We start from the raw sequence: 23107 nt of genomic DNA on the forward strand, positions 1-23107 counted from the left end.
GAGTTGTGCATGGTTATGCTCGCATGCAACGTCACACGCACGCGCATGCGCATGCCCGATGAAAATGAGGCGCCATCAAAACGAGAAACGACCTTGAAAATGGCCGAGGAGGAAGCGCTAGTGTGGTGCCTCCTCTTCATACGCTGCCAGCAGCGGCAGCGTCGGGGCAACTGACGCGGCCGTCGTTGTTTCCTGCTCCCGCCCGTCCGGTTGGAAGATTTGCCATGGAAGGGTCGGCAAGGCGCGACGCAGCGCGTGCCGGAGGCTGTACCACTCTACCAGGTTGCCTTCCTCCGACGCCGCCAGCAGCGCCTTGGCAGTGCCGCTCCATAGGGCATCATCGCTCTCCGCTGAGCCAAGGCGGCCTCCTTCGAACGAGAGTGAGCTTGCCTGGCCACGTTTCCCCTTGTTGCTGTGCTTGACCTGCGGGGATCTTCGCGCCTTGGTTTTGGAGTTCTCGCTGCCGCCCTGCACAGGGGGTTGCACGCTGCGGCGCGTTGCCACCTTCTCTTGCGTGGCCGTCCGCCTCCCACTCTTCTCGGCACTGTTTTTGGAGAGGCCACCCATACGGCCGGTAGCGGAAGCGGCGTTGCTGAGAGTCGCGTCAGCCTCGTGCGGCGAGTCTGCCCTCGGCTCCTCATCGCCGTCATCCGGCCCCCCGGACTCGCCGAGCCACGCGGCGTTTTTGCCGCGGAAGGGAAAGTGGGTAGACGTCTTGAAGTGCGGCAGCCCCTGCACCGCCTTGTCCACCATGCGTGTCACGACGTGCCGGTCCTCCGTCCGCTTGTCCTTCAGCACATTCTTGCGCGACTCTAGCAGGATCATGTAGTCGCTCGTCAAGCCTCGTACGCCAAGCAAATCTGCCGCCTCGGGCCTGAGCTGCGTCCCTGCAAGGGCCGCCGCAGAGATGCGACCAATCGTGACGCGCGCAAGAGAGTTGCCGTCGCCCGTCCCCGTCGATCCGAGGAGGGCAGCGTGAATGCCCTCTTCACGCGTCACTTCGTCCAGCGCAGCCAGCGCAGCCTTTGCGCGAGGAAGAGGAAGCAGGTAGAGGCCAAGCACCGCCTCGCTTTCCTCCACCAGCGGGCACAGCGCGGCTTCGATGCGAGTGTAGAGGCCTTCGAGTGTGTCGTGGACAAGGTGGCGGCAGAAGCGTATGATGCACGTGGCCCCTATGGGAGGAAGCATCGACGGTGGCGAGGAAGCTGTGAACGACGTCGGCAGTGGCACCTCGTGGGTGATCAAGGACGACGGAAGCGGCGTCCGTATCGTCTGCTTCTCCGCCGCTGCCACACCCGCAGCCGTGTTGTCGGCTGTGCAGCTGGCCACGGCCCGCATCGTGCCTTTCTCTAACGAGGCGGTGAGCGATTCACGCATGCAGTACGTCTCATCAGCGAAGAGAGCCACCGAGCCGAGGGTGCCACCGTACAGCGGCGTGTGGTTCGCCTCGAAGGTCTGTGCCACCGCCTGGACGGCGCGCAGCCCGACTTTGGCGTCCATGTCGGATACAGATCGCACTACCGCCTTCACCAGCCGCGAGTACGCAAATCGGCGAGTGCCCTCGCTGTCCAGCCCCTCGATGCGCCGCCGCAGTCGGCCCAGCACCGTCTCCATTAAATCAAACGTCTCGATGGGCACTTGGCCATCGACCAACTTGAGGAACAGCTCGCAGAGCGGCTGCGACGGTTGGTAGCGCACCGCCGCGTACCACAGGTTGTACGTAAAACGCGCCAGCTCGAACTCCACGATCGGGGCGGCCTCCTTCCACGGGCAGTCCTTCACCGTCAGTCGCTCGTCGGCTATCGGGGTCCGCTGCGATCCGGGGCCGTGCATGCCGTCACCCACGCCGTCGCCGCTTTGGAACGATTTGCTCTGCGACGGTGTGCTGCTTGTTTTGGGGAAGCGAAGCGCGACGGTGCCCGGCAACACGAGCGGCAGATGCGGCTGCGCGTTCTGCGGGGACAGGTTCGCAAGCACCTCACGGGCGAACTGTGTGACCACGTAGCCGAATGGCGTGTTTTCCTCCGCCGCCGCCACATCCTCCTTTCCTGCGTCCAGTCGCGCCAGCAGCACCTCACGGTGCTCAAAGAGCTGGTAGACGCGTGGGGCGAGCATCTTGTTATCCCGCACAAAACGTGCGCGTCGACGGATCGCCTTGTAGCTTTTGAAGAAGTTGTAAAGGATGCACGCCGCTTGGGCCTCCGTCCAGAAGTAGTTCGGCACGTCGGGGGTGATGAAAGTGCGCAGAAAGTGCGGAATCGACGGCCACGCGGAAACGGGGAACACCGGAATGGCGGCCGCCTCCGAGACCCGCTCCAGCATGCCGCCGACCCCGCCACCGCTGGCAGCGGTCTCGTTCCCTTCGTCGAGCCACGCTGACAGCGTGTGCAGCTGACGCGCACGCAGGAGGGCCGAGTTGAGCTGGTGCTTCATGTTGATCGACAAGGTAGAGAGCTCGGACAGGATGTTGGCGGTGGAGTGGCGAAGATCGATGCCGAGCTCCGTTTGCAAAGCCAGCGGCACCCCGCGCGGTCGCGGCGTCATCACGGCAATCTCGTTGCCCTGCTCATCCACCTGCCGCACAAATCGCTTCTCGTGGATGTACGTGTACAAGTCCCTCACCTGCTCTTCCAGCTCTGAAACGGTGAAGCTGAGGTCCAGATTCTGCTGCTTGAGTCCGTTAATGCGCATGCGATAGGCGGAGTGGTCGTCGAAGGCCGAGTGCAGTAGTTCCTCCTGCAGCGTCAGGCGTGAGTTCACCAGCTCCTGCTTGGCAGCGGCCATGAACTGCACCGGCAGCTTGTGCGACTTGTTGCGACCGCCACGCACCCCACCGCCGCCGCTGCTGCTGTCATCGTCGCCGTCGCCGTCGACGGTCGAGGCCTGTGGCACAAAAGGCCGCTGCCCGTCCAACGACGTCTGGAACGCCATCATCTCCTCGCTGGCGGGGGGGAGATCGATGCGGTGGCGCGCTAGCACCTCCTCCAGCTGCTCAATGCGGAGGTTCAGCTGCTGATTGGTATTGAACACAGACGCGATCAGGTGACGGAAGTCGCGGAACTGATCCTCCGTCTTCTCGCAAGTGTTCATGCGCTGCACCAGCTGCTCCTTCACCGCCATCAGCTCCGCATCGCGCTCCTGACGCAGGGCAAAGGCGGCAGCGTGCTCCGCCTTTGCCTCCTCCTCTGCCTGCTTCCTCGCCAGCATGAGCTCGCGTATCTTCCCTTCGAAAAATGTCTCGAACTGCTCGTACAGCTCTCTCTCCTGCTGCCGCAGCGCTTCTGCCTTCTCCGTGGCGGCGCGGCGCAGCGACGCGGTCACGTCCTCGGTGTAGCGCTGCATCGACTCCGCCACCTTGGCGAGGAGCGGATACACGGCAGGCAGGAGGGAGAGCGCCTTCTGAATGACCTTGTGCCGGCCCTCCAGTGACGTGCCTCGTCCACCGCGCTGCTGGAGGAAGTCCTCGAGCTCACGCAAGCGCTCGGCCCGCACGGCGGCCGTGGTACCCGTGGACTCCGATAGCGGAGCTGGTGTGCCGGTGCTTGTGAGTAGCGAAGAAGGCGCAGCCGCTGCCGTTGCAACCGTAGATACCACTCGTCCGGCGTAGGTCGAATTCTCATGTGCGGCCGTGGTGGAGCATGGCAGCGGCAGCGGCAGCGACCGAGACTCGGCTGGACGAGGTGCTGTACTTCTGCTAGTGCCGGCCCGAGCTGCGGCCGGCTCATTGGACTCGCGCGTCACGGATTCAACGAGGGAGTGCAATGCCGTTGGCGTGTTCCACGGCTGACCGTACATCCCCCGCGAAGCGGCAGCAGCCGCGTGCGGAGAGCTGCCGCCGAGTCTGGTCTTCTCCTCCGTTCGCGGTTCCGTCTTGTCCTGTGTACTTTTTGCCAGGGAGGCCGGGGGCATGTACGAACGTCCCAAGGACGGCTGCTGCTGCCGACACAGCGCCGGGAGAGCCTGCGGAGACGAACGCGAATGCATGTGAAAGGTAGCGTGCAAGCCAGATGGAATGGGCAGCGCAAGGAAGCCGAGAAAGAGGCGCCAAGTCACGCCCGAGGCGCCCCGTGCAGTGAGGTGGGAGGGGGATGATGAGTGTACGTTACGTTTCTCTCGGTGTACAGGTATGCAGACCGTCTGCCGTGCACGGAAAAGGTGCCTGCTGGAAAGCGAATAGGCGTGGGGCTGGGGAGCTCGTCGTCGTCCTCGGCGGCAGCGGCTAATGTGCGTGTGCGCGCGCCAGAGAGAGATATCACCGGCGTTCTCCTCACGCAAACCGCGAAGTCAGAAACGCAAAAAAAAAGCGAAGACCAACCACGGCGATGGTGCACGCCAAAGCAAAGGGCGAGAGAGAGAGGGAGACACGGACGGGATAAGCATGCGTCACTCAAACAAGACGGAGGCGTCCATGGGCGCGGTGTGCTTCCTCCTTGCGCGCTGCTTTCCCACCCGCGCCCGTTTGTGCTTGTACGAGTGGGAAGGAGCCAACAACTAAAAAGAAGGCCGCCATTCTATCCATACCTCTGTCCCCACCACCACCACCGCACCGCCATCATTACTAGTACCCACTTTGAGGATGCACAGCAGCAGGCCTCCAGCACAGAGACCACGTATTAGCTGCATACGCCCGCGCTTGAACCTGCTCAATGTTTTTTTGTTTTTTTTTTCGCGTTATGCGTAGTAGTCCTGTTCGTGCTTACGTGGACTCTACAGAGCACCGCCACTGCCGTCGCCGTCATCGGCTCACCCCGATATCGCAAGAGACGTGGCACACACACACACACACACAGACACGCACATATTCTCTCCATGGCCGCTCTGGGAAAGGGTTAGAGGATGGTGTTGCATCACAATCATAACCGAAAAAGAAAAACGTCAGAAAGGGGTAGAATGGAGAGAGGGAACAGGCCGTGTGTGTGTGTGTGTGTGTGTGCGGATGGGTGGAGGGTGGGATGGAAGAGAGAAGACACGAGGGGGGCCGTGCCAGAGCAACACCAATAAGACAGAGGAACGGAGGGAGGGAGCGAGAGCACACAGAGGCAAGAGATAACAACAGCGTGCCCGCAACGGTACGTTGCCCCACTCCCCCTTCTCAACTCCTTCGTGCCAGCACCGCCGCGCTGCAGCCACGGGAAGCCGCTCGAGCGAAGGCAACACGAAAGCCAAGAAAAGGAACAGTCAAATGCGTGCATGAACACCTCCACCTCTGGCTACATCAGGGATGGGTTCCAAGGAGAATCATGTGTGGCCCCACCAGGCCCACCGCAGCCCACTTCTTCCCCCTCCCTTCTCTCTCTGTCTTCTCCCAGAGGCAAGGCCATCAGCTCGGCCACTCCCTCCCTCCGCGCCTCTCTACGCACGCGACCCATCACTGCAGCACAGAGAAAAGGACAGGGAGGGCTCGCACATGCTCTTGGTAGCCACCGCAGCATCCGCTGCGTAACAACACCGGTTAAACATACAGGCACGCTTTAAACGACAGGCGACTAGCACAGCCAAACAACACGAAGAACAAGTAGGAAGAGAACAGCGCACGGAAGGACGAGCCTGTGAGGGCTCCCCGGCAACTACCGCGTGCGCACGCACACGCACACACACGCGCATGCACATGCACATGCACGACAGTCATGCATACCCCGGCAGATGTCCACAAGCGTGTGCGTGTGCGTGTTGGGTGTGTCTGTCTGCATGGTGGAATGAAGGCGGCAGACGATGGGGATGGACGCGCCTTGGGCGTGCGCACACGAAAGTCGTGTTTAGGTGATGCAATGAGGAGCTTAGTGACGACATAGGAAGAAAAGCGTTGGGGTGGCGGGGGAAAAGCAGAGAAAGTGTGGCAGAGGAGATGCGGGCTGTGGGAGCGAGGGGGGAGGGTTGGGCAGTGTAGCATGAAGAGCAGAGAATGCTAGGGTGGCCGTGCCACCCCCTCGCCGACAACTGAGCCCTCTCCTCCCCGCCGCAGCACGTCACGACCCCCCCCATCCTCCTGCCTTGAAAGTCCTACACCTTCTCCTTTCATTCAAGACGAGCTCTCAAAGTCCCGGCTACGCCTTCTCCACACCAGCCGTGGAGGCCGTCTCTGGGACAGACTTTGGGACGGCATCCTTCAGCCACAGCTTCAGACGCACGGCGTCAGAGTGGTCAAGGTAGTAGCGCGGCAGGTACTTTGTCTTGGCGAAGCCGAGGTTCAGGTAGAGTCCCAGGGCGCGAACGTTCGACGTCGGCGTCTCGAGATACACCTCGTCACAGCCCTTTTCGCGCATCAGTTCGACGGTGAGTGAGACGAGACGGCTGCCGAGGCGGTAGCCGCGGAACTTGGGCACCACGGCAAACATCGCCACGTAGCCGCGCAGCGGCATACCAGCGCCCTTGCGCGTCACGCGCGACACTACGGCGCCGACCTTCTCGCCGACGACCGAACTATCGGGCGTTGTCTCACTCTCTACGCCGAATGCCGTGATGCAGAGGTCGGGCCAGCCAAAGACAAAGTACTGGTACGTGAAGCTGCTGTACGGCTCCGTCAGCTCCGCGGTGAAGAGGTTTACGATAAAGTTCATTTCCGCGTCGCTGCCGCCAAACTGCTCATACCGGATGTACCGGTTCGGCGCCACCTCCTGCCACCCCCTCTCCTCCCCCGTCAACGGCACCGGCACGTTCACGTACTGCTCCTCCTGCGCCGCCGGCTGCTGCATCTGCGCCAGCAGCACGTTGCGCATCTGCTCGCTCAGAACGTAGCCCTGACCATTCGCGCGACTCAGTGACTTATCCTCCTTCTGCTTCAGCTGCGACTTGGTGGTGCCCTTCTTCGCCTTGCCCTCGATAGCCATGACCAGGGCGTCGATGGTGGCCTCGTCGAAGTTGTCGCGCTGCTTCGACGATTTTTGGTTCCTCTTGACGGCATTTTTTGGTGGCATTGCCGCCGGTGTGTCGATGTTGACGCGTTATAAAGCCTTCGTCGCAATGCTGTAAGGTGCTCCGTCGTCCTGCACGCCCTTCCTCCAGTTCGTGGTGCTCCGTCTTGAACGGTGACTGGTAAAAAAGACAGGAACAAGAAAAGCAAGTTGAGAAGAGACGGCAACGACGGTAAAGGCGGCACACGAGAACGCGGAGAGAGGCCTCATGATACAAACAGCTGACGCGCAAGTGCGCTGTACACTCTCCACATCAACCTTCCGCCCCGCCCCCTCTCTCTTCCCCTTACACATAAAAACTTGGTGACGCAAGGAGAAGAGAGGCACTGGAGGCGCCGAACTGCCTCCTGCCGTTTGCCGTCCACCCACTCAAACCCACGCGCCTCCATCATTCCTGGCCGCGACAAGGGGCCCAACTCAAGGTAGGAAGGCGCATGTCGTCTCAGCAGCTACCGCCACGACTGATGCGCTTACCTCACGTGAACATGGATGCACGTGAGGCTGCTCCGCGCTTGAACGCCGGTGAAGATGTCCGGTGTCCTTGGGGGCCCTTCTTCAGTTTTGTTGTGTTTTCGAGGACAGCCAAAAGGAAAAGATACAAAGAAGGAAGACGAAAGGAGGAGCACAGACCGAGCGTCCCCGGACGAGCACACACGCACACGACCACACGCAGGTATGCCACGGACTTTCTGCGGGGCACGCCCACGACGGCGGTGCGCTGTCGCGAAGAGGTCATGATAGGGGTCCACACGAGCAGAGACAGCCGTGTGAGCCGCCTACTTGATCGGGATGAAGCGGGAGGAGTGCGTGGCACCCACGCCAGGGCGACCGTGCAGCACCGGGCGGTAGCTCATCGAGAACTCGCCGAGGTAGTGACCGATCATCTCACCCTTGATCTCCACAGCGTTGAACTGGTGGCCGTTGTAGATCGCCACCACGGACCCCACCATCTCCGGTGTGATCACCACGTCGCGCAGGTGCGTCTTTACAGCCTTCGGCTTCTCGCCAACCTTCACGTGCTTCTTCGCCTCGCGCAGGCGCTTCAGCAGCACGGGCGGGCGGCGGTCCACATGGCGGTTCATGTTGCGGCGCGCACGCGCGTGCACCAGCGCCCTGAACTCCTCCTCGCTCAGCGCAAGCAGGGGGTCGATCTCAAGCCCACGGTACGTGAACTTGTGGAACGTGCGCTCCTTCTTGAGCTGCTCGTAGCGCTCAGCGGTGATGTTGGACGCCATCTTGAGAGGGCAAAGATGTCCGTGCAGAGCTCGATCCTACCTCAGTCACAAGGGATAGAGGGTGTCGTGTGTGAGCCAGTGCGTGTGTGTGTGTGTGTGCGTTTGCGTGAGGAAGGAGTTGTTTTTATACAGGGACGGCAGAGAACGGGACGCAAGAGCGAGGGAGCGGTGTGCGAGCATGACGGAGCACGCGTCAAGAGAAAGCGGATTCAAAAACAAGAAAGGACCACTGCATCTCCGCACCTCTGCGTGGAAGGCGGAAGGCAGGTGCAGGTGGAGGCATCGGGAAGCGCCGTGGAATACAGCAGCACACACGGATTACTGCCATCCTCGCAAGGGTTCCACCCGTACTGCGTCCTTCTTTGGCTTTCGTTAATGCTGTCGTTGGCTCTGATATGTTTCAAGTCCTCGGTGGGGCGCATATCCATATCTACGTCTGTCTGCACAGAACCGCGCGGACCATTACTTTGTGAGTGAATCACCGCCACCCCATAACCTGATCGTGATAGACCGAAACCCGAAAACATTGGTTTTTCGGCCTTACCAATACGCGTCCTCCTGCCATAGACCGTCGGTCAGACCGCTATGCTACCTCCCACTCTTCCTTCCGCACCCCCAGGCCCTGTCGCAGGCCCACATCCGCGTGGTGCGACGCAGCGCTAGACACACGTCACAGCAATGCGCCCACCCAGTCATCTGAGGGCATGCCCTCTGCCTCAGAGCTCCCCACCCACCACGCGCCGCCTCGCAGGTCGCCCCACCGCCGCACCCATCATGCCGGTCGTCGTATTGTGCGTCGCCCTCACGGTGGCTCCTCAGGCTCACCGCACCAGTAGGCAGTGCGAGGGCCGGAGGAGGGAGGGCGGATGCGCGCAAGCCACGCTGACAGCTCGCAAGCATCGTATGGGTCATGCAAACGTGCTCACTGTCGCGGGTCGCTCCGAAGCAGCGCCATCCAAGACCTGGCCGCCGGCATCCGCGACGACGACTCGCTCTGACCTCCCCACGTCCTAGTCACCGGGCCCCTGTCACCGCCAGAGGTGGTGCAGCATTCGCAGGGGATGGGGAGAGGGTGCACTCGATCCTGCGCTGTCACGCGCTGAGGCACGCCCGCTTCCCGTCATGAGGGGCATGCAGAGTGAGAGGAAAAGACGCAAGGCGTGGCATGGCCTCTGGCTCGAGGATGCACCAAAGAAAAAATGGCGGTGCGAAAGACGACCTTCCCTGCGTAGGCGCGCACGTGAGTGAGTCGATCAGTGCACAAACGCGCAATGCGGCCTACAAGAACGCCCCTGTGCACGCGAACGCAGAACGCATCCGTCTTGAAATCCACAGACACAGCTGCGAGCACCAGCGGGCACGCACGCGACATAACGAAAACTGAAAGGAAAGCACACGCACGAAGGCATCGCGACATTAGAGCCAAATGCATTCTCTCTTCGGGTACGGCTGTTGCCGTCTTGTCCATCTTGCGCCCTTCTAAACAGGGTCTTCCCCCTTCGCCCTCACAAGCGCCGAGGTGTTGACAACAGCGAAAAAAAAAAAGGAATTCGTCTTCGATGGAGAGCAACGCGCAAACGGGCGCCCCCCCCGCCTGCCCTCCTGTCCGGTCCCCGTCGCCCCGTCGGTCCGTCGCGCAGTACCACGTGTTTTGGTAGAGGCCGCGCCTCAGCTCACAGGGCAGTTTGCCATGTCCGCAATGGCCACCGCCGCACCGCTCGGGTGCCGCGCAGGCTCCTCCTTCCAGCAAAGGACGCCGTCGGCGTTTGTGTGCAGGTGGGAGAGAACCTCGGTCATCTTATTGCCCGATATCGGCTCCGGAGCGGCAGCCGCGGCGACAGCAGCGTCATACGAGGCGCCGAATAGGATGCGGTCGCCTGGCTTGGCGCACGCCGGAGGGCGGATGAGCTTCACTTCAGCGTCCCTCTTGGCGCACAGCACCATCCCCTGCGAAGTGACACCCATAAGTGACTTTGGCTTCATGTTGCACACGACGAGGCACTGCGTGCCCTCCAGCTCCTCGATCACGTAGTTCCCCACCAGCCCGCTCACAATGGTGCGTGTCTCATCACCGAGCACCATGTCCTCGACGTAGAGCCGGTCGGCGCCAGGGTGACGGCGCAGGTTTGTCAGCTGCCCTACACGCACGCACAGGCTCGTAGAATCCAGCTGCGTCTTAGTGGCCTTCTTGCCCTCTGGTGCGCGGGCGCTGGGGCTAGCTGAGGCTTTCGCCGCGGCGACAGCAGCAGCCTTCTCCGCCTTTGCCTTCTCTTTCTCCGCACGGCGCCGCAAAATCTCCTCCTCGGACGGCTTAACGTAGGAGACCTCCGCCCTGGTCGCGCCGTGAGCCTTGCCAGCGCTATGGTTCTCCGCCGTCTTCACAGCCGACGAGCGAATGGGGGCCAGGTAGGCGTCCTGCTGTGCGTGCACAGCCCACTTCATGGTTGTTGGCAGCACCTCCGTGTGGGCCGAGTGGTTGAAGGCGGCGGCGTACAGGAGCACGTCGGCCATTGTGGCGCGCTCGCTACCGGTGAGGTAGTGCGAAGCTGCGTTCGACGTCGCCACAAGAATGCGCTCCACATCACTGTAGAGAGCCTTGGCAACCGAGGTGGCAGGTTCGGCAACGGCGCGCGCGACGTCGGCGTCTAGCACAGCCGCCGCGCCAACCCACTGGTTCATCAGCGATACCTGCTCCTCGTCCTCCCCGAGGAAGGCCTTCTGCTCCGGTGTCACGGCGGTGCGGCGCAGCGCCTGCAGAAACGGCTGGAGCCCGCGGAAGGTCTTCCCATCTACTGTAACGCGGTGGGGACCCTCGGCACACATCTCGATGCACAGCGCCGGCACACTCAAGACGCTCTCGAGAGCATGCTGCAACGCCGGCGCAAGAATGGACGAGGAGTTGATCACAAACTGCATGACTGCGGCGGAGGCTGTGAGCGAGCGTCGTGTTCCTGCGTTGTCCTCGGGTTCCGCTCTGTGACGTGACGAGAAAACAAAAGGCGGAAGGTGCGGCAGCGTTCAGAGCGACCGCCGGAAAAACACACACGTGTGCAGCTCGATGAGGGCCAACAACGGAGTTGAGGACCAAAACAAAAAAAAACTCAGGAGAATGGATGCGGTGCTCTTTAGCTGCCGTGGCACGCGTTACTGTGGGCTAGCCGGTGTGCGTTCGTATGCGATTGAGTGAGGAAGCAGGATGGCAATGCGGTCACTTGGATCCCCTGAGGCGAGGGCGAGGAGTGGAGAGGGCACGAGAAGGTGTCGGTGGCACTTCACAGGCACAATAGGCGACGCAAGGGGTGGGGCGGAGAGAATGAGAGGCGGCGCGCGCACTCCGCCGCAAGGACATGAAGTGAAGCCTGAGCCATGGAAAACGGTAGCGTCGTGGGTGTGGACTAAAGCGGCAGTGGCCACTGTACTGCGTCTTTTCCGCTCCCTCCTTGTGCGACTGTCGGTCTTTCACAAGCTCACTGCAGTGAGCCACAATATGTCGTTGGGCACGCTGGTGTGCTTAGGCGTGAAGTATCGCACACACACACACACAAAACTCCCCCTCCCTTCCCTTTGCCTCTGCCGAAGCACTCTTCTGCCGCGGCCTTCTCCGCACGCTCACTGCGGTGCGGCGGTGCGGCGGTGCAGAGCACAGACAGGCGTGAGGGGCTAACGAGAACGGGGCTGGAGAGAATGTGGGCGATGATGTTGAGAGCGCGAGTGCGCACCGCAGGAACGGACAAAGGTGCGGTGAGTAGCGATCAGGCAGGCAGGCAAAGAGCGGCGCACGGACGCATGCGCGTGCGCACTGGGGCCTCTTGTGCGCGCCTCCCTGCTCACTTGTGATGCGCTGCGGCGCAGCGCCCTTGGAAGAAGTCCTCTTTGTACTCGCTCACCCTGCGGCGCAGCGCTGGGACCTCATGGTCAATGACGTATTGCATCCCGCGGCACGCCCGCGCCGAGCACGACGGCAGCGCCATGATGCCACTGGAGCCTTTCTCATGCGACGCGGCAGCGATGCGCAGTAGCTCGGGTCTCACGGTGCGCTGCCAGCGCACCTCCACGTCCTTTGTGCGTGTCTTTGTTGTGAAGAGGCGGCCAAGCGCGTTGTCGCAAGACTGCAACAAGCGGTGCTCAAACTCGCGCAGGTGCATCCGCGCCCCCGCGAGGCCGCCGCTGCCGACGGCAACGGACACGAGCGCAACGAGCACTGTACCGGTAATGGTGATGGAAGAGAGGGCCACGGCTGTTGCGGGTCCAATTAGGCAAGCCGCACCGAGGGCACAGTACACGAAGACCTCGCGCTGGCGGTAATCCTGCCGCAGCACTTTAGACACCCTACAGGCAAGGAGGAGGTTGCGCGCGCTCTCCTCCGTCTCAGTGATGAGGTTGTCCATGCGCCGCATCGGAGCAGCGCGTATCTCATGGAGAATCTCGTTCCGTTGGCGTGACAGCTCCGCCGCTGGCACAGTGCTGGTGGCGGGCGTCGTCGCGGTTGGCGGCTTGCCGGACGCCTCGTTCAGCTTCTTCAGCGGTGTTGAAGTAGTGTACACGCGCGGGATGTCCTTCATCTTCATGACCTTGCTGAGGTTCCAGCACAGCGTCCCGTACGCCCGCGCAAAATCGGTCACCTTCTCAAAGACATCTACCTTGTTCAGCACCAAGAAAAACTTGTGCTCGTACCCGGTGAGGGACTTGGTGAGCACGTCGAGCGTCTCGCCTGTGGTCCCCGGGTTCGCCGGGTCAAACATGAGAAGAATGACGTCGCTTTGCTGCGCAAACCACCGCGTCACGGCGAGGAAGTCGTAGCCGCGGGTGTGGTCACCGCTCCCCGCCTGCTCGGCCGAGGATGCGTGCACGGGTGTGTCGATCATGCCGGGCGTGTCGACGAGCACCATGTCCATCGGAATCTGCGACGTCGCCGGCATTGCGCGCGTCTTCATCTTGAAGTGCGTCACAAAGGAAATGCCAAACTGCTGGAGCGACTGGTACTGGTACTTGGGGTTGCTCACCACGCTAGGCCCATCAGCGTCCATGTCGTATGTTCCGCGCTTGATCACCGTGAAGCCGTCGTCCGTCGGCGCGACGCCAGTCTCCTGGATCTCGCAGCCAGAGAGATAGTTGATAAGGGTCGACTTGCCAGAGCTGTGGTTGCCCAGAAACATCACCATCGGGGTTGTGCTCTTGAATGGCGTGAGGAAGCGGTACACGCCGTCGTACGGCTCCAGATAGCTGCTGCGCAGCGCCTGGAGTTCAGCCTCAATGCCAGCCTGCACAGCCGCGTGCGACGACGCCCCGGACGACAAGGACAACGCCGCCGATGCACCACTACCATCGGTAGCCTTGCCTGTACCGCTGTCAAGGTTGACCGAGTGCTCTTGATGATGCGGCCCGTTCGAGAAGTAGCCGCGGCGTTGCACACGGTTGACTGGGGTACCCATCACAAAGGTGTGCATGCGTAGGCCGCGCGAGGCCGCGACAAGCCATGACACGGCCCCGCTGTTGAATGATCCGCGTGGGGGATGGGCGGTGCTGAAGGACTGCGTCGGCGCCCAGCCCGCTGCAGACGCAACGGTGCGGGGACGACTTTCCGCCTGCGACGAGGCGACGCGCGAGAGACGACGGTACATGCTTGAAAAAAAAGAGCCTGCACGCACGCACCAACACAACAAGGGGATGCGAGCGCGAGAGAGAGAATATGGAGAGGCGCCAAATCGGACACCGTCAGCGAGCAACCGTATGGCTCCCCGTGTAGACCGTGCGTGTTGGCGGTCTCTGCGTCCACCCCCCCCCCACGGCGCTTGCATGCAGCTCGCTTTCTTTTCAGCCGTGTTTCAGTGGCGCTCGCCGCCTCACCGCCTGACAGACGAAACTGAGAAAGCGCGCCAGGAGGAGGAGGATAGGATGCAGGAAAGACAACGACGAAAAGATCAGCCTAGGAACTCAGCAAAACGATCTTGGCTACCAACGTGCGCGCACACCTACCCACACAAACACACAAGTTCACCCGTCAAAAAGTGGTCCGAACAACAACAATGCAAGGCCTAACACACGGAAGCACGCCCTTTATTTCGTATCGTTCCCTGCGTGCGTGTTGTACCTCCAATGTGACGAGCGACCAGCTTTCAGCCGTACAGTGAGCCATGCCGAAGTAAAGGGTCGAAAAGCGGTAAGGGCGGTGGAGGGAAGGGCAGGGTGTAGGAGAAAGGCAGCGATAGAGGATGCGAGACGGCTCACAGTGAGAAGCGGAAACGCACTGATAGATCGCTACACAAAGTGCCATGAGCCCACCGAAAGGCCGCGAGGGCGGGTAGGCGGGAAGAGCGCGAGCCGTACGCGCGATCTGCCACTTTTTATTTGGCGAAAGACATTGCCAGAGAGTGGATAGGGCGCGTCAAGGTGGGACGAGGGAGGGAAGCACGTCGGACCTCACGGAAGAGAGACTTTTCTCTTTGCTCGGGTTTCAATTTTAGTTTCCCTTGCACGTGCACCATGACTCGCTAGCAAGTGCGCATGCCTCACTTCGTCGTTGTCTCTCTCTCTCCTTGTGAGGCTCGCCGTGCGAAGGGTCGGCAAACCACCGGATGCGCCCGTGGCGTTGCTTCTGCGCTTGCGAACATGAAAGAACCAGAGAAAAGGAGAAAAAGAAGAGGGGGGAAGAGCCCACGACACCGGTAGCCTATCTCAGTCCATCTTGATTGCTTGTCCCTCGTGTGCGTGTGTGTGCGCCCGCTCGAGAATGTTGTCGTCGGCGGAGAGAAATGTGTTTCGTTTTTTTTTTGCGTGCGTACGTCACTCCCCGTATACATCGAGAGCCACCCACACACATGCACAGACGCACTCAATATACATCCGGGCAGACACCGAGAGCGCGAGAGAGAGCGATCGACGCCGAGGCACAATAACAGGAGAGAATGTTCACCGCTTTCTACTTGGAAGCTTCGTAGTCTTTTTCCGTCACTACATCCCTTCTCTACCGCACGACATGAGTTAAACTCCACTCTACCTTCCGCACCCCCAGGCCCTGTCGCAGGCCCACATCCGCGTGGTGCGACGCAGCGCTAGACACACGTCACAGCAATGCGCCCACCCAGTCATCTGAGGGCATGCCCTCTGCCTCAGAGCTCCCCACCCACCACGCGCCGCCTCGCAGGTCGCCCCACCGCCGCACCCATCATGCCGGTCGTCGTATTGTGCGTCGCCCTCACGGTGGCTCCTCAGGCTCACCGCACCAGTAGGCAGTGCGAGGGCCGGAGGAGGGAGGGCGGATGCGCGCAAGCCACGCTGACAGCTCGCAAGCATCGTATGGGTCATGCAAACGTGCTCACTGTCGCGGGTCGCTCCGAAGCAGCGCCATCCAAGACCTGGCCGCCGGCATCCGCGACGACGACTCGCTCTGACCTCCCCACGTCCTAGTCACCGGGCCCCTGTCACCGCCAGAGGTGGTGCAGCATTCGCAGGGGATGGGGAGAGGGTGCACTCGATCCTGCGCTGCCACGCGCTGAGGCACGCCCGCTTCCCGTCATGAGGGGCATCATAATTTTAAAAGTAAGACGAAAAGGAGTTAGGAACAAAATCGAAGAAGAGGAACAGGTCAGGAAAACGATGTGCATAGACACATTCACACAAATGCCCGTGGCAGCGCACGTGCACACCGCCGTATACGCCACTCAGAAGGAAGGAAGGCCAAGGAACGGCACACACACACACAAAGAAAAAAAACGAGAGAGAGAGAGAGCAGCGCAAAAAAAAAAAATGGGCCCGCACACAACGCAACGGGAACAGAAGAAACAACAACAGCAACCGAGATGTATACATATGTATATATACATATATGTATTTACGTACATACAGATATATATATATATATGCATGTGCATGTTTTCTGTAAATGTGTGCGTGTGTGTGGCAGCCCAAGACACGTTTTTATTTCGTTCGTATTCGTGTACCTCTTTTTTCCCCTTGTATGTCTGTGTATATCCGTGTGTGGCTGTTGCGGTTGCGGTGCTTGACTTTCCACTGGTGGCTCCCTTGCGGGTTTGCCGTGTGTGCTTTTGGTTGCGGTGATGGCGGTGACTGCAGCAGCAGATATGACGGCAGGCCACAGCACGGAGGCGGAAGGGTGAGACGGTCCGGGGGAGAGGGCAGGGAGGGGATGTAAAGGAAATGAAACGTAGCTGTCGCCGGGGTGTTTTCGTAGCGAAGAAGAGACGTGAAATCACGCACAAAAAAGGAAAACGAGATGGCACCACAATAACCAGTTAAAGGAGAACAAGAAAAAAAAAGAAAACACGCACACACACACACGCACAAAGATAAAAAGGGCGGGAACAGGATGATGACAACCAAGTAAAGCAAAAGGAAGGTGCTTGTGGGTGGGTGGAGACACACGATCAGTGAGGTGCACAGGAGGAGTCAGGCTTCACGGAAGAAAACAGAAGTGGGGGGAGAGAAACATGGCGCGCCGTGCACCATCGATGCTCTCCCGCGGATACTCCATCAGACACACTCGCTCAACTTCATGCAGAGGGAAAGACACGACGCTGCAAACGCATCCCTCTTTCGCTCTGAGTGTGTATCAACATCGAGAGGACGAGGCAGCGGAAGCGGCAGCAGCGTGGATAAAATGTACAACGGCGCATGCGGAGAACGTGGTCAGCCAACGAACACAACAAACCCTAAAAAAAAAGGAAGAGGCATGTAGATTTCCTTCGTGTGCGTGTGTGTGTGGGCAGATCACTTCGCCGCCTTTCGCAGATGCCCCCACTAACCAGAAGAAAAGAAACCAAAGCAAACAAGTGAAACCAAAACAAGCATCATGGGTATTCGTCTTGCTTCATGGCCGCAGCCACCAGCTCCGCCTGTCGCGCCATGCGCGTGAGGAAGGCGTCTGTGTACAGGCCTCGCTCTACCTCCGTGACCTGGAACATAGACAATGGCATGAGGCGGCCATTCGGCAGCCGCAGCGCCGCAGACGCAACCCCGTCATCTTCGCTGGGGGAATTTGTCGTTCCACTTGCCATGGCAGTTGCAGTATCGCGGCCTACTGCTCCCAGTTGAGCATCTGCAGCGCTGAAGAGGTCGTCAAAGAAGGGGTGTTCAACCAGCTCCGCCGCAGTGAGCCGCTTGTCAGGTGCGTAGCACAGCAACGACGCAACAAGCGCCACCGCCTCCGTAGGTGTGTCAGCGGGGAAGAGCCTTCGCCACGGTATCGCGTGCACCTTCAGAACATCGTAGTACTCCTCAAACGGCGTAGGTGCCACGTCATCCAGCGTGGCCGTGGCTGCAGTTGACGGTGGCGCAGAGAACGCCGTCTTGTAATCCCGAGGGTCTTTGGTGCAGGACGACGGTGGCGATGCCGTCGCCATACCAGGCGATGCCGAGGCCTGAGACGAGATGCCATCGTCTAGCGCGTCGCGCAGAAAGTCTCCATGACCATCGACGTCATATCCGCCCTGCTGCGCGCCGCCACGCAACTCGACGTCGTCCTCCTCCTCCGCCTGGTAGTCCACCTCAAGTTCCAGGCCGCAGGATCGATCCTGCCGCACCCCGCCGCCGCTGCCAGAATGAGGATCGGTGTCGAGGCTCTGGTGGCGGTGCATGGCGCGGGTGCGCAGCAGCGCCTCTGCACACTGGGGGTTCATGGCGTACATCTCCCGTTTCGACGGCGCCCCCAGCACCTTAAACAGCTCCGCCATTTGATCGATCGAGGTGCAGCCACGGAAGAGGGGCTTGCCCGACTCGCGCAAGAGCTCCGCGGCGATGCAGCCAAACGACCACATGTCAACGGCGCAACCATAGTGCAGCGCACCGAAAAGTAGCTCAGGAGCTCGGTAGTAGCGGGAGCAGATATACGACACGTTCTTCTCCTCTGCAGGTCGCGCTATCTGCTTTGCACTGCCAAAGTCGCAGACCTGCACGCGGCCGGTGTCAGGGTCGACAAGGACGTTGGCAGGCTTCAAATCACGGTGGCAGACATGGCGCACATGCATGAACGCCAACGCCCGGGCCAGCTGGAACAGCACCACCTTCACCCAGCGCAGGGGAAGGTGGTTGAAAGCATCACCACCGCTGCCGCCGGTGCTGCTGTGGCGGCTGCTGTTGCTACCGTTGCAGCCGGTCCCGGCGTGCTTGGGTGACGCCGGGGGGCGGTCTGCCGTGCCTTCCGGCAGCTCGCCGGACAACAGCTCTGCCGCTGCCTGCTCCGGCGAAGCGAGGGGAGATGGCGAGCTGGATGTGACCATAGTGGGCATGTCGTGAAACCGAAAATAGTACTTCTTCACATAGCACAGGTCCATCGGTAAGTAGCTCATCACCATCTCGAGATATGCAAACGCCGCCAGGGGAGCTGAAACCGGCGGGGCATTCGTGGAAGCGGCGCCGCTGCCACCGCTCAAGGGGTACCGATGCGCTGCTGGGTGGTGCGATGGCAGGGACTCAAAGCCCGCACTGGCACCCCCGACGCCGACCATGTCCGGCCCCAGCGCTTGCTCTGATGAGGCGGTGTCGTAGGTGACATAGAAGTCAAGCAGTTCGACGATGTTCGGATGGTGTGTGCCAGGCCACAGGTGCACGTCCTCCACGGTGTGCGAGGACGACGATGCTGACAGGAAGGACGTAGACGAGGCCCTTGCCGCGCCACCGGGGAGTCGCGACGCGTCATTGCTGTCGACAACAGTGTGCGATGGCTGCTGGTGCCGCGGGTTGTCGACGAGAACGGAGTTCAAGATCGCCACCTCGCGGTTATGCAGGCGGGCGTCATAGTGAACACGCTTGATGGCAACTTTGACACCTGTATGCACCTCCTCGGCGAGAAGAACGACACCGAAGCTGCCACGGCCCACGTAGCGCAGCGGCCTGTACATGGGGGCCGTTGCCTGAGACGGGGATGCACCGTCGCTGCTCACGGTCCTATGCAGTTGCGGGCGAGATGCGGCTGATGCACGCGCAGAGGCGCGAGAGACCGACAAGGGCCGTCGAGACCGCACTGACTTCTCTGACATCACCTGAAGTGTGGGAAGGGGGAAGGGGGGGCGGAAGAACGCAAAACGCGAGAAGCAGGAAGACGTAGAAAGAGGGGTGAAGGGGCAGTACTTGGATAGCGCCTTTGGTGAGTGTGCTATTCGTGTGAAAGTGCGTATACGAGCGACAGGGGCCCGATGGCGCGAAGACCCGCTGCCGCACCGAGACGCTCGCCGAGGCACACACACACGCGCGCGCAGGAAAGCCTTCTGCGATGAAGGGCAAGAAACACGAGAAGGAGGAGCGGGGCTCGAGGAGGGGACAGCAAATAGAAAGAAGCGTGAACAGAGAAGTAAGCGAAAGACGTGCACGCACACGCACGCGCCCATGCACGACCCAGAGCAAATGGGTGGGTGAGCGAGTGGGTGAACACGTGAGCGAGTGAGTTGGGGTGGGGGAGAGAAGATAATAATAACAAAACGACAACACGAAAACACGAAATCAGTCAAAATGGTGATGATGCACAGTTACGGGATCATGAGCGTGTTGTGTACCCGCGTCGAGAAAATGGAGATGAAGGGAGATGCAGGGCTTTCTTTTTGCCGTGCTCACACCTTTTTCCTGTACAGAGACACGCTCCTTCGCTGTTCGCGCAGCACGCCGGCCAGAGCAGTGGTACTTCAACCGCCAACGACTTTGTGGTGCAGATACACGTGGCCAGGGTGCGGCAGCGGTGGTAGTTGCATGTATGTACGTTCGTGCGTATACGAGGCAGGTGTGCACGAAAGCCCGCAGATTGAAAAGGTGGGAGTGTGGTCGCGCGAGATACACGAGTAGAAAGCGCAAAGGAGGGAGGAACGAAAGCGAAGGATGGCAGAGTCCGATGCAGACAAGGTGTAGAGAAGGCAGGGGGGAGGAGGACGGAGGAGAATATGCGTGCAGAAAGAAGACGAAAACAACGAGGCGAAAGAGCGGTACGGTGGCCCGCGCGAACGCCACGTGTGGGTGGCCCACATCGCAGCCAACACGGCCAAAAGAGGGACCGGTGTGAAGCTATCCTGCTCGAGATCATACGACGACGGCGTAGAGGATGCAAAACAGGGTGGGGAAGGGGGCATAGGCATGGCGACACTCTAGGAGTGCGCGAAGGTAGCAGATTACTTCCCTGCAAGTTTGTCAAGTTGTTCTTGTTTTCCGATGTAACGACATCGCTGAGAGGGAGGAGAGCGAAGTGCGGGATATGATATGTCATCCCCAACACGGCCTCAATCGTTGTTTAAGGGGAGAGGGGAAAGACGGAGAAGACGACACAAAAAGAGAGGGAGTGGGGGCGTGGCGAGGCGAGGCAAGGCGGGGGAGGAGGGGGGAAAAGGAAGGAAGGGAGAGGAAGAGAGACGTGACGTCTTCGCTCCCCCTCCCTCCCTTCCTCTCCCCCTCTCCTCCCCCGCCTCTCCACTGCTTCTACTGCCGTGCAATCTCGATCACGCGCGGCTCCCTCAGCCCTTCTGTTCTCCGTCCCACTCTTCCCACTCGTTCGGCACGACGTGGGCAGCCGCACGCCCTCCTGTGAGGCCTTTTATGCGTGTCCTTTCGCCTGTACGTGAGTCTCGCATAGGCACACTCAAGTCGCTCAAGCATGGAAAGAAAGTGCCCAGAGAGAAATCAAGAGAAGAAATACACACATATATATATAGCGAGCGCGCGTACCAGAACAATAGAGAAACGCAAGCGAACGAACCGCGACGAGGAGAGAGCGGAACCAGAATCGAGCTCACTGCCGACGTCCTGCCGGCATGCTCGAAGGTGCGCGACCCACAGGCCCACAGACGAGAGCGCGCGTGCGTAACGCAAAGGAAGGCAAATGCGAGATCGGATACGCGACAGCACCCACCTTGTGCAAGCCCACCCCCTCATCCCCCCACCTGTGTCTCGAGGGGCCCAATACAGCGAAAAAAAAAAAGCAGCAAACCAACGATGACATCACCATTCCATTCAAGATGCTGAAGCGGCACCAGGTAGAGGGGGGATGAGGTAAGCGCCGGCAGTGGCTGGAAGGTGACCGGGGAGGAGGGGGCTGACGCACTCTGTCCAAACTCCACAGTGAATAGACCACAGAGGGTGAGGAGGGGGAGACCGCACGGCTTCAGGGGGGGAAGGGGTAGCGGCTCTTGTCGCATACCCACAGTTTCATCGTCGCGGGTTAATGTTGGCCTTCTCGATGTAGTCGCCCAGCTTACCTGAGACGTTTGTTATGGTTGCCGCCGGCGGCCTCCATGGTAGCACGCCGTTGTAAGATGTCGGGTCGCGCGGGTCGGGCTTCATGAACGACTTCTGGAAGGCCTCTGAGCACGTCTCTAGCACCTCAAATGGCGAGGCCACCGTCGGGTCGCGCTGGCACTTCCACACAGCCTTGCTTTTGTGCTCATCCATCTGGTCCTTGTCCGACGCGCCGCTGATCACGCGACTGAAAGTGGTCAGTAGCTGCACGCACTTGCCCTTGTTGTCGATCGTCTCTTCGTTGTAGCGGCGAAGCGCGTTCAGGGCGCGGCCTAGGTCTGTCTTGATGAGGTGCTCGCGGCTCACACCCATGAACGCAGTGAGGTCCTCCGTCGCAGCAATGCTGCCTTCCATCGGTAAAGAGACCAGGATATCGAGCGCTGCTGTGCGCAGCTCGTACGGCGCTGGATCAGCGCGGTCGACATCGTAGAGCCAGTAGCTCAGCTCCTGCAGGATGCCCGCCTCGACGAGCGGACCCACTATGTACCCCTGCCGGCACCGAGCCTGCACAATGCTCTTGAGAGCGACGCGGTTGAGCGGGAAGGCGCCGGGGAAGGTGTTGCGGCCGCTAATGATGTCTTCGTCCAGCTGTCGAGCCTTCGCCATCGCAGCGACCAGCTCCTTGGCAATGGCGGCGAGCTCCGCAGAACTCGTCTTGCGCTGCGCCGCCTTTTTGACCGCCTTTTCGGTCCGCATCTTGGACTCGCGCAGGGCAGCCTTCTTCAAACGCGCCTCGATGGCGGCCGCCGCGTCGGAGAGATCGGCCGCCGGCACCAGCCCGAGCTCGCCATCCACATCATCCGCGCCGTCCGCCATGCTCAGGAACATGCTCCCTTCACCACCGTCGTCGTCGTGGTCGTCCCTGCGCGCCTTGGTGCCCGTCTTCTTGCGGCTGCCGCTTGCCTTCTTGTGCTTGAAGGCCTTCTCCTTGCCCTTCGACTTTTGAGAGCCGGCCTTCTTGCTGCTCTTGTGCCTGTCCTTCTTCGACTGGGAGGCCTTGTGCAGTTTCTTCCACCGCTTGTACAGCCTCTTACCCAACCGCTTTGCCGCCTTCTTATCCCCGATGCTCAGCAGCATCACGTCATCCGCGTGGCCGCCCTCCGCTGCACCGGCAGACGCTCCGCCGTGACCTTCCGCACCAGAGGGCGCGCCGCCGTCGCGAAAATCTACCGCATCCTCCACCTGCTCCTCATCGTTGTCAGCGACGTCGCTGCCGTCGTCCTCTTCGTCGCCGCCACTTCGCCCTGCCTCAGCGTCGTTGTTGTCGTTCTCCTCTGCGTCCGCGATGGTTGCGCGAAGGACGTGCTCGAAGGTCCAGCTACTACCGTCATCAGTGTCCGCGCCTGCAGCCGCCGGACTACCGGGCCCACCCCCCACGTAGCCGCTCGCGACGACTGAATCCTCGCTGTCCGCGTGAACGGGGAGCGAGGCGGGCACCAGGCCCAGAATGGAGTCTTCCTCCTCCATATTCTGACGAGTTTCGGCTGCCACCGGAAAAAAAATGAAGCACGACCGTACAGATGACGCCCAAAACAACGTGTTAATGCCTTAGGCCTGCCTCCAACAGGCACATGCACCACGGAAGGGGCAGAACGAGCGGGAGGGAGGGAGGGAGGGCCTGGGTTCGCCGTGTCCACAAGACCCAATCGCTGTGGGTGGGTATCTGTATGTATGGGCTCACGTACTCTGTGAACGCGTCCGCCAGCCATGTGGACCAACACCGTGAGGGGG

At 60.7% G+C, this 23107-nt stretch overlaps 7 protein-coding genes across 7 annotated transcripts; all 7 read right to left on the minus strand.

Annotated features, from left to right (window-relative positions):
• Window positions 1–117: 117 nt before the first annotated feature.
• LINJ_22_0320 (conserved hypothetical protein) lies at window positions 118–3795 on the minus strand (the record flags this gene model as incomplete). The annotated part of the gene is made up of 1 exon (XM_001465526.2): window positions 118–3795. One exon carries the CDS (start codon window positions 3793–3795, stop codon window positions 118–120), a length of 3678 nt encoding a protein of 1225 aa, XP_001465563.2.
• Window positions 3796–6044: 2249 nt separating this feature from the next.
• Window positions 6045–6914, minus strand: LINJ_22_0330 (conserved hypothetical protein; the record flags this gene model as incomplete). The annotated part of the gene is made up of 1 exon (XM_001465527.1): window positions 6045–6914. One exon carries the CDS (start codon window positions 6912–6914, stop codon window positions 6045–6047), a length of 870 nt encoding a protein of 289 aa, XP_001465564.1.
• A 773-nt stretch (window positions 6915–7687) lies between these two features.
• LINJ_22_0340 (putative 40S ribosomal protein S15) lies at window positions 7688–8146 on the minus strand (the record flags this gene model as incomplete). Its single annotated transcript, XM_001465528.1, has 1 exon — window positions 7688–8146. The coding sequence occupies one exon, from the start codon at window positions 8144–8146 to the stop codon at window positions 7688–7690; it is 459 nt and encodes a 152-aa protein (XP_001465565.1).
• A 1668-nt stretch (window positions 8147–9814) lies between these two features.
• Window positions 9815–11062, minus strand: LINJ_22_0350 (conserved hypothetical protein; the record flags this gene model as incomplete). Its single annotated transcript, XM_001465529.1, has 1 exon — window positions 9815–11062. The coding sequence occupies one exon, from the start codon at window positions 11060–11062 to the stop codon at window positions 9815–9817; it is 1248 nt and encodes a 415-aa protein (XP_001465566.1).
• Window positions 11063–11973: 911 nt separating this feature from the next.
• Window positions 11974–13308, minus strand: LINJ_22_0360 (conserved hypothetical protein; the record flags this gene model as incomplete). Its single annotated transcript, XM_001465530.1, has 1 exon — window positions 11974–13308. The coding sequence occupies one exon, from the start codon at window positions 13306–13308 to the stop codon at window positions 11974–11976; it is 1335 nt and encodes a 444-aa protein (XP_001465567.1).
• Window positions 13309–16953: 3645 nt separating this feature from the next.
• On the minus strand, window positions 16954–19488 carry LINJ_22_0370 (putative protein kinase; the record flags this gene model as incomplete). Its single annotated transcript, XM_001465531.1, has 1 exon — window positions 16954–19488. One exon carries the CDS (start codon window positions 19486–19488, stop codon window positions 16954–16956), a length of 2535 nt encoding a protein of 844 aa, XP_001465568.1.
• Window positions 19489–21286: 1798 nt separating this feature from the next.
• Window positions 21287–22843, minus strand: LINJ_22_0380 (conserved hypothetical protein; the record flags this gene model as incomplete). The annotated part of the gene is made up of 1 exon (XM_001465532.2): window positions 21287–22843. One exon carries the CDS (start codon window positions 22841–22843, stop codon window positions 21287–21289), a length of 1557 nt encoding a protein of 518 aa, XP_001465569.2.
• Between the last annotated feature and the right edge of the window lie 264 nt (window positions 22844–23107).

Source organism: Leishmania infantum, chromosome 22 (genome assembly GCF_000002875.2).
Source record: "Leishmania infantum JPCM5 genome chromosome 22".
Lineage (NCBI taxonomy): Eukaryota > Euglenozoa > Kinetoplastea > Trypanosomatida > Trypanosomatidae > Leishmania > Leishmania infantum.